Source organism: Triturus cristatus, chromosome 6 (genome assembly GCF_964204655.1).
Source record: "Triturus cristatus chromosome 6, aTriCri1.1, whole genome shotgun sequence".
NCBI lineage: Eukaryota > Metazoa > Chordata > Amphibia > Caudata > Salamandridae > Triturus > Triturus cristatus.
Genome location: NC_140589.1, coordinates 1,884,515,612 through 1,884,529,685, shown reverse-complemented (window position 1 = coordinate 1,884,529,685; position 14,074 = coordinate 1,884,515,612). Strand labels below are relative to the sequence as shown.

The 14,074-nt window shown below is 43.4% G+C and overlaps 1 protein-coding gene across 3 annotated transcripts in view; it reads left to right on the top strand.

The window, feature by feature from the left end:
* The window catches only part of LOC146822292 (protein LEG1 homolog), a 130,310-nt gene that overhangs the window by 57,585 nt on the left and 58,651 nt on the right, over positions 1-14,074 (top strand). For all 3 annotated transcript variants that reach the window (XR_014962829.1, XM_085609453.1, XM_085609452.1), the window contains exon 3: positions 473-663. Coding sequence is in view for 2 of the 3 variants with exons in the window: in XM_085609453.1 (XP_085465579.1) it covers positions 473-663 (191 nt within the window). In the remaining variant the exon portion in view is untranslated. The remainder of the gene's footprint in view (positions 1-472; positions 664-14,074) is intronic.

The following is a 14,074-nucleotide window of genomic DNA, read 5'->3' as shown; positions in this document are numbered from 1 at the left end:
AAAATATTCAGTTTCACTCTATATTTAAAAAATATTTACTGACACTCGTTATTGAAGAAGGCCAGTATGTGCACTTCATTTGCTGGTTGCAGTCCCCTGTGAGCATTGCCCATGCTGTCAGTGGGTGATGCCAGTGGTAGAGGTCAAGATTACCAGTGGTGACATTGGGTAGTGCAGGGCTGAAGGGGGATGTGGACTCAAGAATAGTTTTGGTCACCCACACCTATGTTATGTTTTCTTTTAAACACTGGGAAATGTCAAAATAGCCCAAGAACATTGTTTGCAGCTCCTCATTCAGGCTGGGCAGGTTTCAATAAATTAATCAAATGCTTCCATAATAAACATATGGTATTATTGTGGATTTCTTTTTGGTTTGTTCAGTGTTGTTTTCTATTTTGTATAAATGACTTGTTTTTCCAGTGCACTCCTGTTGTGTGTTTGCTGTGATGATTCTTGTCTCTCTTTCTTACAGGCGTGGACTATTATTTGTCAGCTGTGCCTTTCCTTGCAGCAGTTAAGGCTGGCATTGGTCACTTTCAGCAAAATGAGCCAGACATAGAAATGTTGCCTCCAAAAGAATGCTCTGATGACTTTTGTTACACTTATGACAGCTGCAATTCATCAATTCCAATTGCAATGGACAAATGGAAATTATTTTTTGAGGTAAACTGATTTGCTCTTGACATCTGGTAAGGCGTTATATGGAGAAATGGCATTTTGTGTTGCTCACTTGTATGATTATGAAGCACCACATATATTTATTAGAGATACTAAATCACAGATTGGGGTCTAGCACCAAGGAGATGAAAATGAACATGCTACAAACTGACATTATTTGAGTCAAATTAACATTGCGTTTGATTGTGCAGCGTCTCTCTGAGGATAGTAACTGTGCTTCACCCTGGCTGGCTGGAGTATTGCTCTGCAAGAATAGAACTCTGGTTGATAGTGTCCCTAGGGTTGGTTCTCTGGGACAGGGGACACTGTATTCACGGGAACACTAGGGGATGGGTTCTCTGAGGACACATCATGGCTCGGTGAGGGGGGCTGACACCCTCCTCTCAACCAAAAATATCACTGGGCCCCGGTGGATTGGATCTCTGGGCTGAAATCAGCTTATAGAGGGGAGCTGCAGACCCCCATCTCAAATAAATATGCACTGGCTCCCGAGAGATGAGGTCTTTGGGGTAAAAATCATCTGAGAGAGGGGGCAAATGGCGTCCTCCCTAACTACATATGCAGGAGGCCCTGGGGTGTGATCTCTGGGTCGAAATTGGCTCGAGAAGTGGGGCCAATGCCAACTTCCCATCTCAAATTTCCATGGATCTCCAAGGATTGGGTTCCCGGGGCCAAGAACAGCATGGAAGGAGGGCCCCATGTAAGCCCCTCCACTTCTTTCCTAATAAAGCGATACCCCGAGACAGGGCCTGCTCTTAATGAGTTTGAAAAAGAGAAGGACAGCAGTCTTTTTTTTTAAGAATTGCTCTTGATCTTTTGGTCTGTTAAAAAAAAATACAGATTTTGACCCCAGCAGCAGGTCAAGAGTATCATGGTATCCCTACCCTGCCACCCATATGATTTCCTTTATGTCCCAGAACCAGAGTTCTGAAAAGCTTGCTATATCGTCTTTATTGATGTTGTGGCAGCCAAGTTGATCTGTCGGGTTTCTTGATTCACCACAGCTTGAGATATACGCCATTTTAAATCTTTATTTATTAAAAAACCTGAATGGATTTACAACAACAAACAAAAAATATGTTTTATGGATTAAGATCGAGTCTGCAGTCAAATTTAGTCTAATTCTGATCAGCTGTTTTTGTGGTATTGCTGTTCAATTTTACACTCTGGCTTAAATCAAACTCCTGTTGCCAAACTATCCGAAAAAATAAAGCCCTCATTATAATGCATTCTTTATATATGGTTTTCTCTTTAGATGCTATTTTAAAGAGTTCTCATGTAGTGCTATCAACAATAACCATATAAACTTGAAATTTTTAATGCACAGATGTTTTTTTCCAGAAGTTCAGTGAAAATTCTGACATAATTTTCATATGTGAAGAATGTGTAATGTATGGGTGATTCACTTTCCGTCACAATGAGACTGTAATCATTGTCCTAATGGCGTACGCACTTCTGCTCATTTCATTTTTACAAAATACAGAGAGTTGTATATAGGACCCCTCAGTAAATGCCTTATCAGTGGTTAAAACATAGATGTGAAGCAGCTGACTTGAAATTCTATATCAGAGGAGCTATTTAATACATCTCACGGTAAAACATCCTCAAACACTTTTTTGAAAGCTACTTAAGAGCTAATAAATTGCTGACCACATTAATGTCTACATAGACATTAACAGTGAAATTCACAAAGGTAGCTAACACATGTGAGTAATGTACACTTGTCTACAGAGACATTCCGTTTCTTACATACTTGAATATCAGGGAAAAAAATATATCCACCAAACGTGGGTGATTTCACAAATATTCTTCATGTTCTGCATGTTGAGTAAGACTGCACCCTTTACTTAGGACTGGGCAGTAAATTCCGTTCCGCTCGCGTAATTTGCGGAATTTGGGTAATTTCGCGTTCCGTGGAAAACGCAGAATTGCCAAAAATTCCGCAATCTGCGGCTTTGTGGAATTTTTTGCTTGTTCGTGCTTTCAAAATGCGTGTTTGCAAGATATTTCCCCCCGAGCACGCAAACAGCGTTCGCGAAAAGGAAAAAAGCATTGCGACCTGGGGTAACAAGCAATTCTGCGCGTTCGCAGAACTATTGCGTGCTCGCGGAGATCTTTTACTATTTTGTGGAGCTTTGCGTAGCGTAACTATGCAAATTCTCCCCACCCCTACCTTTAGTTCTACAGACGTTATAGAAAAGTGGGCCTGGATGTACCCTGCTGAATGCCTTTCAATATGAAATGCATGTAGTATGCTGTCAAATTCCTTGAATAATGTGACCAAAGACGTGATGTAATATATGAGGTCATAAGCAGTGCATTGCCAGCATGGTAGTTATAGTTAGTTCACTGAACTATAACTGGCAAATCTTATTTTCTTTTTAGATTTATAAATGTTATAAATTGGAGTTTTGGACCATTTCAATACTTAACTATAACTGCACTTTAACCTTTGTATTTCCAGGGAATTTCAGAGTTTTTTTAATCATATTCTACCATTTCCAGCAATTTCCCAACTCCCCATGGTATTTTGCTATTTGCAGTGGACTTCTGTCCCATGGCCATTCCCCATGCATGGCCAGTCCACAGTAGCTCTGTGGTCAGCTTACTGCCACTGCATTCACCTTCCCTCCCCTCCATCTGCATTTTCCTGCCACCTAACTCTTGCACTTTGTGGTCGGCTTGCTGCCCCTGTCAGCCTGCCCTGTAATGTCAGCTTACTTCTCTTGTCCTTCACCTCTCACACCGGCCCTACATTTTCTGTCTGTGTGCCCCTGTACCCCCCCTCCTGCCTACACAGTCAGCTTTTTGCCGCCGCTTTTGGCAGTGTACCCTCTGTAGTCAGGTTGCTGCTCTGGCCCTGTCCCCCCAGCCCTACATTTTCTGTCTGCATGCCTTTGACCCCATCCTCTTGGTCACCATGGCCTGTAGAGATTCCCATGCTGACCTGCACTTTCTGGTCAGGTTGCTGCCCATGTCCCTAACCCACTGCCCTCTGCCCCTTCCATCCTGCCCTCCACGAAATGACAGTGACAAGCTGGTATACAGTAATTAAAGATAAAGCTTGGGAGGTGTTCACCAGAACTAGCAAATTAAGGGATAGCTCAGCCTCCTGGAAGGTGATTAACACAACTTTTTTCAAGGATCCTTCTGACCCAATTATTGAAATTCTTAGTCTGCCAGAGGACTGTATCAACCATTTTTCTTCGCTCTATTCTGTCCCTTCCCTAGAGGGTGACACTAATTTACACCAATTGGAGATTTTCAAGGCTGCTGCATATGGATTATTACATTCTGCTTGAGGAAGCCAACAATGCTATTTTATGTAGCAGGAAAGGTAAAGCCGCTGGCCCTGATGGGGTGAATGTAAACATGTTTTTGGAAATATTGACTTATGGGCCCACTTGCTAAAAACTTTATTAATGCAGTGATCATGAAGGGAATCTTACCCACATGAAATAAATCTATTTTAGTTCCAAGTTCTAAAAAGGGGTGTAGAGTGTATCCACGTTGTTACAGCCCTATCTCTGTACTTGACTCAACACTAAAGTTCATCAGGAGATTTGTACTGTCCCACTTAAAGGAATGGGTCAATAAGCACCATATCCTGTCTGATGTGCAATATGGCTTCCAAAAATGGATTGGCATAGTGGAACATATTTAAGGACAAAAAGTGGGTCAGTCTATCTGGTGTTTATGGATCTCACCAGTGCTTTCGATTGTGTTGAAAGCACATTACAAATTACAGGTGATTCTGAAGGACACGGAAGAGGTTCTAATAATATTTTTAAGACAACTATACACATACATGAAGACTAGAATGCAGCATGGTAAGAAAGAGTAGTGTTTGTAAACATTTGGGATACTCAGAGGAATTAGGCAGGGCTGTGGTTTGCCCTCTTTTTGTCTCCCAATATATAACATTTTTTAAAGATTCATTACCTCAATGGCGGGCAACTGTGTAAACTCCGGCCCTTTGCTTTATACATATAATGCTGTACTCATGGCACAAACAGGAAATGGATTATAGCGCCATCTGTACAATTTTGTGATCTTTATGCTGAACCTAGCTTATGGTTGGTAGAGGTAAAATGTACACTATGATTTTCGGGCCTGCGAAGAAGAAATCTTGTTCCTGTTTTCTTAATGGAAAAACCTTGACACAAATGATACTTTTTCTTACTTAGGTTTACCTTTTGTTGGCCAGAATATCTGAAGGCACCTGGGGATCATTGGAAAATTATACTTTGAGAAAGCAGTTTTGGCTGTGAAGGGTTTTGCAGCAAAGTTGGGTCGGATAACGGTTGAAGAGTTGCTGGATATTTATGCACCTAAATGCATCTCAATTGCAATCTATGGTGCAGGCCTCTGGGGTCATGTAAATTTAAGCACTTTACAATCTGTAGAAAATGAAGATCTTAAAAGTCTATTAGCAGTTCCTTCAAGTTGTTTTTCCACTATTTGTGATCTGGAGTTATGTGTGCCATAGCACCCTTACTATTGTTGCATTCTATTTTGACAAATCCAGATGCAGTTATAAACAGGGATATAGTAAACAAATATGTAATTAGAGGCAGTGGGGGATATCCCCTGATTAGTGTATACCAGGAGATGGGAGTTGTTAAATAACTTGAAGATCCCAAAACTCACAAGGGAATTAGCATGGTGTATTTCAAAATGTAATTAAATACATTGAAAGCTGTCTTCTGGAGGAAAACAGAGGAACTAAAGGTGGCCATCGCCTGCCATGCTGTTTTACTAATTTGTAGAGGCATACAATAATATACCAACTTAGTGACTAATCTGCAGCATAGGTTTGTCTTCACCAGATTTTGTTTAAATGCCATACTCAAACAGTATTTTTAGAGTGCAAAGTTATATAGGCCCATACGTATAGGACTCCAAAGTGTTGATTGAGCCTGTCTGTCTCACAGGAGAATCTAAATTGAGGAGCAACTTTCCAGCCCCCTGTGGATCAGGATGTGGTTGCTGATTGGCTCCCTAGCTTCCAAGCAAACCTGAGCCCTCAGTTCACACCTGCCGAGGCCCCTTAATGGTTTGTTGGGTGAACCCCAAAACATTCACCTCCCTTTTGTGAGCTGCAGTTTCTCTCTGTCCAAGATTGCTGTAAATCAAGGAACAGGAGGTGGTAAGACTGTGGATTAGTGCCTCCTCTTTCTTGTAATTTAAAAAGTGGTTTTCCCTACCTATGATTGGATCATTTACGCCTGGTTTGCTTGTGGTTGTTACAGTTTAAAAATGTACGTTTTTTTACCTGCCTGTGATTGCATCAATTGTCACCTCTTTGGCCTAGAAATTTGTGTTTTTTTCTTAGCCGTGATTGTTTCATTTTAAATGTTGAATTGTGGAATTTGCAGTCCAAAATCTGTTGTGTTTTTACATTGCCTATGACTACCTGTTTTCCCCTCCTATTGTCTCCCTTCCCCTGTCCTCAAACCTGTGTGTAAAGCAATCCCACCCCAGTTTCCATGTTGTGTTAGCAAGGGAGTGAAAAAAGATTACCCGTCCTTTTCCCCTTATCAATAGTGATAATATACATTAGAGAGTGAGCAGAGGGTGCTCTGAGACACCAATAATCTGGTGTTAGCTGTTAAGATGTGTTTTTTAGGGATTGCACACTAGTTGTTTGGCTAGGAGAGTGATTAAAGTTTTGTACAAACAGTAGTGTTAGAGGGCAAAGATTGATAGGCCCTTACCTGCAGGACTCTGAAGTGTGGATTGAACCTGTCTATCTCCTAGGATATTCTGAATAGAGGAGGAGCTATCCTGCCCCCCCTGGGCAGCAGGCTGTGCTTGCCGATTGTCTCCTTAGCTCCCAAGCAAACCTGAACCCCAAATCATTCACCTCTATTTTGTGAGCTGCAGTGTCCCTGTGCCCAAGAATGCTGTAAACCAAAGACCAGGAGTTGATAAGAAGGCAGACTAGTGCTTTCTCTTTCCTGAAAATTAAAAAGCAATTAACCCCACCCCTTATTGCATTATTTATACCTGTTTTGATTGTGGTTGTTACAGTTTAAAAATTGAAGTTTTTTACCTACCAATGATTGCATCATTTATCATCTGTGTTCATCTTGACATCTTTTGGCATGTTTGCCCTGTTGTTTTGCTTTCTGACCTCCTGGCCGGTGGTTTTTGCTGGTTAGTGTCTCTGCGCACTTTCTCACTGCTGTATGGTGTTAAAGTGCAAGTGCTCCTGTTGTAAATTGTGTTATGGATTGGTGTTTCCATGAATGGCATATTGGATTTACTGGTAAGTCCTAGTAAAGTGCACTGAGAGTGCCAGGTCCTGTAAATCCAATGATACTGTGGGTTCGCAGCACGGGTTGTGCCACCCACAGAAGTAGCCAGTAAAAAGGTAACAGACCTGCCACCACAGAATCTGTGCACAGTTTGTAACTGCCATGTCGACCTGGCAAGTGCACCCACTTGCCAGGCCATAAACCTTCACTTTTATACACGTTAGTCACCCCTAAGCTAGGCTCAAGATACCCCTGTGGGCAGGCTGCAGCGTAGGTGAAAGATAGGACATGCCCTGATGTGTGTGGCATGTCCTGATAATGAATTATTGCCAATGTCGTTTTTAACTATTGCAAGGCTACCTGGTCCCATAGGACAGAATGGGGAGTTTGTTTATAACATCTTATAAACATAACTGTCCCTGGGAACTTGCTAGAAATATAACGTTTAGGATGCCAGAACTCAGAATCTAAAGATGCATATTTTAGTAAAGGTGATTTTTACATTCTGTGTTTGAAAATGCCACTTTTAGAAAGTAGGTATTTTCTTGCTCAGCCGTATAGTAAGCCTCTTTGACTGTCTGTGTTTTGGATGACAGGGGCTGGAAAGGGGCACTGGCTCCGGATATTCTAGATGGGTCAGGAAAGGGCTGAATAGATCTGGGCTGCATTTAGAGTAGGGGGAGGAGATTTCCTTTCACCTGAATGGACCTGGTCTGCCGCTGACAATCCCGTCTCCACCTCCTGCCAGGAAACCACACCAGAGAGGGCAGAACTGGTTCTGGCTGGGTGCAGACTCTCTCTGCCTGAGAGGACAAAGGATTTGGGGTTATAAAAAGTGGGGCCCAAACCCCTGAACTTTAGAACTCTTTTGGACCAAGAAGACTGCAAGAAGAAGAGCTGGAGAAGCTGTGAGGAGGAACTACTACTTTGCTGAGTGCTTTGCTGTGTTGGCCTGCAGTGGCTGCTTCTGTCTTGGGCAGTGAAAGGACTGGACTGAACTTTATGCAATCTATCTTTGTGAGTTTCTCCAAGGGCTTGAGGTAGAGCTTGCCCCCTGATCAAGAAGTCTCAGGAACAGCAAAGACTTCAAGTTCTTCTGCCATCAGCACTGGGGACTGTGTGTTTTGTGCCGCAACAGAAGAAAAAACAACTTGACGCCATCTACGACGCTGTCTACAATGCTGTCAACTCTGTGTCCTTAAGGCAACGCACAGGGCACCACCCCAATGCCGCACTGCGACCCTGGTCTCACTGGTGCCGCCACCAAGCTGATGCTCGCACCTCAACCTTTGGGCACCACATTCCACATCGCCTCGCTTCACGACGCCGCATTGGTATCCCGAATGACGACGTTCCACGCTGAAATCGACGTCGCTGTTTGCACTGTGGTTCGAGGGCACCGCTCTTAAAGCTACGCGAAGCACTGCCCTCATCCTGCACCGCAGCCTTGGCCCACCGACGCCGGTGCCATCGACTCCAGTCCGTCAGCCGAAGACAGCGCTTCAGCAACAACGACACCGCTGCCTGCACCGTGACCTGCCAGCACTGCGACAAGCACCGCATCACTTCGCACCATGACCCTGGTCTCACAGACGACGCCATCTGATGCCGCCACTGAGCTGCTGCTCACACTGCAACCTGAGGGAATCTCCCGTCGCACTGCTGCACTTCGCACCGCAGCACCCGACGCCTACTGACACCAGCGCGCCTGACTTCAACCGTGAGGAGTTTAATTTGCAACGCATCTGACTTTGAGGACCTGACGACTCCTGCACCAACTTCTGGAACCACCGCCTGCTGATGCCATGCTTTTGGAAGCTCAACGAGAGGTCTCCGACGTCCTACATTTCTAACAGGTACTCTTGCGGTACTTCCCGACACTGTAACTGGCCTGCGACCCCGGAGTCAGCCAGAACTGTTTGGATTTGATTGTTCACGATGCCATTATAGCTCCAGTACAATACTGGGGATTTTTTATCATTTTTGGTCTTGTCTTGTGTATGTAAAAATATTGGATATTTTTCTAAAATGGTGGTTACACTGTATTACTGTTAGTTATGTGCAAATGCTTTACACACTGCCTCTAGAATAAGCCTGACTGCTCGTGGCAAGCTACCAAGGGGGTGAGCAGGGGTTAGTTTAGGAGTGTAACTCCCTTATCCTGACTTTGAATAAGGGTCCCTATTTGGACAAAGTTACCTACCTCTGCCAACTAAAGACCCCCATTTCTAACAACCTGTTTTGCTTAGGAATTTGTGGTTTTTACTTGCCTGTGAATGTTTAATTTTACTTGCTAAAGTGTGAGATTTGCAGTTCAAAATCTGTTGTTCTTTCACCTTGCCCGTGTCTACCTGTTTTTCCCTCCTAATTACTCCCTTGCTCTGTGCTTAAACCTGAGTGTTGAGCAATCCACCTCAGCTCCCATTTTGTGTTAGCAAGTGAGTGAAACCAGATTCCCCCCCTTAGCAATAGAGATATTATACACCAGAGGGTGAAAACAGGGTGCTCTGAGGGAGCAGTAGTCTGCTGTTAGTTGTTTAGGATGTTTTCTTTAGGGATTGTACATTTGTTTTTTACTAGGAGAGTGAGTAAAGTTTATACAAACAGTATTGTTAGGGGGCAAAGTGTGTTAGGCCATTACCTGCAGGACTCCAAAGTGTAGATTGAGCCTGTCTGTCTCCTAGGGGATTCTGAATTGAGGAACAGCTCTCCGGCCCTCCTGGGCAGCAGGCTTTGCTCCCAAGCAACCCTGAGCTCTCTTCTCACACCTGCTCAGGGCCCTTAAGGGTTTGCTGGGTGGACCCCAAAACATTTACCGTCATTTTGTGAACTGCGCTTTACCAGTGCCCAAGATTGCTGTGAACCAAGAAGCAGGAGGTGGTAAGAAGGCAGACTTGCGCTTTCTCTTCCCTAAAATTTAAAAAGCGATTTTCCCTACCCATGATTGCATTATTTATACCTGTTTTGATTGTCGTTGTTACAACTGTGGTTGTTGCAGTTAAAAAAATGAAGGTTTTTACTTGTCTGTGATTGCATCATTTCTCATCTGTTTTGCCTAGAAATGTGTGGTTTTTATTTGCCCTTGACTGTTTTATTTAACCTGTTGAATTGTGGGATTTGCAGTTCAAACTCTGTTGTTCTTTCACATTGCTCGTGACTACCTGTTTTCCCTCCTAATGTCTCCCTTGCTCTGTTTCAAACCTGTTTGTTAAGCAATCTTGCCCCAGCTCCCATTATTTATTAGCAAGTGAGTTAAAACAGATTCCTCCTCCTTTTCCCCCTTAGCAATAGAGATATATTTTTTTCTTTTTCTCTTTTTATTTTTTTTAGGTCCTCATATGTGACAACTTGCAAAGGTATAATATCAGGTGTTGATATATGGTTCTGACATCCTAAGCCCGCAGCCTGTCAGGCAAAGTCGTTCCTGATGTAACTTTATGCCCCATTACGAGAGGTTGTGGGATCACCCGCCGAATCTCTCTCTGGAAGCGAGTGTCTTAATCCTTGGACCTGAAAGTCTCACTATGTGATTGATTTGGGCGCATATGCAGCTAATGGCCTCCAAGTTCGTATTCTTTTTGATGACCCACTTAAACAGTCTAGTCTGCCAATATGTTTAGCTGATATTAACCATTCTGTACAAGAGGGGAAAATGGGTGATACCTACTTAATACTAGGGGTGGGCGGAATTTGCGTAATTGCGTTACGCAAATCTCCGCGAAACGGTAAAAAATCTCCGCGAACACGCAGAAATTTCGCGAACACGCGGAATTGCTTGTTCGCGATGCTTTTTTCCTGTTCACAATTGCTGTTTGCGTGCTCGGGGAAAAATATCTCGCGAACACGCATTTTTAGAACGCGAACAAGCAAAAATTTCGCGAAATCGCTGAAAGCAGACTTTTGCGCAATTTCGCGTTCTCCGCGGAACGCGAAATTCCGCAAATTCCGCAAATTCCGCGAGCGTAACGGAATTTACCGCCCAGGCCTACTTAATACAGATTTCTCTGCGTGCTATGATTATCAAAGTTAGCAAGAGTCGTTCTTTCATCTTCCTACCTCTTCCCACCAGATCAGCATCTTCTAGGACCCCAAATATTATCAGTGGTAGGCTTACCTCAATTCTTCTTTCCATAAGAGTAATCAAAGCCTTACCCACATCCTGTCAGTAGGCTTGAATTGCTGATCATTGCCAAAACATATGAATATCGTCTAATTTCTCCTTCTCGCACTTCGGGCAATGCTTGATAGTATCTTCTACTTTAGACAATTTCATGGGAAACCAGTACACCCAATGGGAAACAAACAAATGATTTCTTCCTAATGGAGCATATCTAACAAAAGACCAAAGTGTAGCCATAGATTCTTGCCACAGAGATGATATGTCTACTGCCAGTAGCACTTCCTTCCATCTGTCTTCTGGGAGGGTGTTAGGGCCGTCTTCTGCTTGAATCAGCATCCAGTACCAGGTTGAGATTTCTATTTTTTGCTTGTTGATGTCACAGATTTTCTTCACTCAGTCCATGGAATGGCCTGAGTCTGGCTGCTCACACTCCCCAAACTTTCGCCTGTTACAAAAAATGTATGTAAAACAAAAGGTCCTGATGAAGACGGAGACCATTGATATTGTCCATTGAAACGTATGTTGTCCAGAGAGTGTGACACCCAAGACATCAGCACAGCAATCGAGGGTGGATGCTGTCACCCCGTTTTCTAACCATCTGTGCATGCAGTGTTGGTCTGGGGCGTGGTATGGTAGTGTATATTATGCTAGTGATATGGTTGTGGGTCATATGAATGGGGTGTGAGTGTAGGGGACTGTTTCTTTTTTCTACCTACCTAGACTACACCATCTGTAACTCAGCGCTGTTCCACTACTTGGGTAATTATAGCATTCTTCCTCGTTCAGAAAGCGATCACCGTCCACAAGTGGTTTCCTTTAACATACACCCAGAGCACCATAAATTTGCTTCAACAACATGCACAGGAATTTACACAGAAAACCTAAAACGGTTAAGATGGAATGACGACATCAGCTCAAACATCATGAAAGCATGCCTGGTATTTATACCAGAAAGCACGGATGCAGCGGTTTCCCCCACAGGCGCGTGGTCGTCCTTCTGTTCCCAATTGATAAGTCTCTTTCCTTCTAAACAACATGTACACAAGGCCCATTTTAGCCACCAGTTTTCAATCTCCAGTCATACTAGGGTATTGAAGAAATCTAGAGACAAAGCTCTGCGGATCCTCAAGACATCCCCAGGTAACAATGAGTTCTTGAATGGGTATAAAACCAACCAAAAATTATTTAGGGATGCTATACAAACTGACAAGCAGCGCCTTCTAGGCCAATTTTGGTGTAAACTCTTATGGGAGAGCAAAAACTGCAACTCAAGAAGATTCTGGGCATTAATTAATCGCCAAAACTCCAGCTCATCCAGATTTGGGACAGCAAACATTGCAGAAGCCGACTGGTCGGCCTATTTGACAGACCATTTTAGGGCCTCTGAGGTCTCAGAGTCTACAGTTTCATGTGCTTCTAACCCATTGACAACAACTTCATATTTGAACTGGAGCAGGTCCACGGACTGTTTAGACCCACAAAGTGAATATCTACAGGTCAGTCAAGAAACGGTTACCAAAGTATTCTCAAAAGCAAGAACAGATGGTGCTCCGGGTCCAAATGGCCTCCCACAGACCTTGTTTAAATCAAATATTGACCAATGGTCAAGATACCTAACCAATCTCTTCAACTTCGCATTGACAAGTTCAACTATACCGGATTCATGGCGAGGGGCAATAATCCACCCGATCTATAAGTCAGGCTCTCACGCCTCGCCAAACAACTATAGATTAATTGCCCTATTAGACATCGAGGCCAAGTTTTACGCAGGAATCCTATTGGAGGAGCTGAGATCCTGGGCCGAGCAGAACAACTTGATTCCAATGAATCAAACCGGCTTCACCGCTAACTCCGGCACTGTGACTAACTTACTGACACTGTCCATAATTGTCGGTAAAGCATTAGTTACCTCTAGGGTGGTCTTTTGCTGTTTTGTAGATTTTAAAGCTGCTTTTGATCGGGTACCAAGGGCTGCCCTATGGGAAAAGTAAAAAAAATGGGGGATCCCAGCCAAACTCTTGAATGCGATCATCCAATTGCACTCGGGCACATGGGTACAAGTGAAGTTGGGGACTGGCACACACCTCTCTCGGAAAATTATGACAACCAGAGGAGTCAAACAGGGATGTGTGCTGGCCCCCCTCCTTTTTAATTTGTTCATAGCGGACCTGCCATCCTCCCTTAACGAAACAAATAGCCACCCTCCCAAGATGGGAGGTGTATCAATAAGTAAACTTTTATATGCCGATGACCTGGTCCTTTTCAGTCTGACACGGGTAGGGCTGCAAAGGCTACTAAACAAACTAGATATCTATACCACCACGAATAGTCTAGAGGTTAATTTAAAGAAAACCCAAGTGGTTATCTTCGGTAGAAAACGTTACCGTGGTGGAGGATGGCTGTACAACAACATGAGTCTCACAATAGGAAATGCATATAAATATCTAGGGGTCAACTTTGACTCCAGGGGTAACTTCAATAAACAGCGTAAGGACATTTCAGTAAAAGCTATGAACCTTCAGGTGAACCTCTGCAAGCTTTCAAGAACTCTGTCCGGCCCAAGTCTATCCCCATTACTGGAAGTTATGAGAGCAAAAATTGGGCCGTCATTGACATACGGTGTTGAGATTTTTAGGGGGAAATTAAACTCCACTTTTAACCAACATGTGACCAAAATTTACAAAAAAACTCTCCATCTACCCAAAACTGCCTCTGCTGCTCAGATTAGACTTGAATTTGGCCTATTAAATTATGAAATTTCTGGCACTGGATTGTATTTAAACCTGTGCCATAAACTGAGACAAGCAAACACAGGCTCATTGGAGTCTTTAATTTGGCTGGATATTTCCCAGAAAAACCCATGCGGCTCTTATAGCCGTTTTTTTAAGGATTCGATCCTAGAATTGTCTGTGGGTGCCCTATGGGACCTCAACCCTAGTAAGTCAGTATTTAAAACTAGCATTAAGAAATGTACTCGAATAAGGTCCCTGATTATTGATAAAGCCCACTTTGCCAA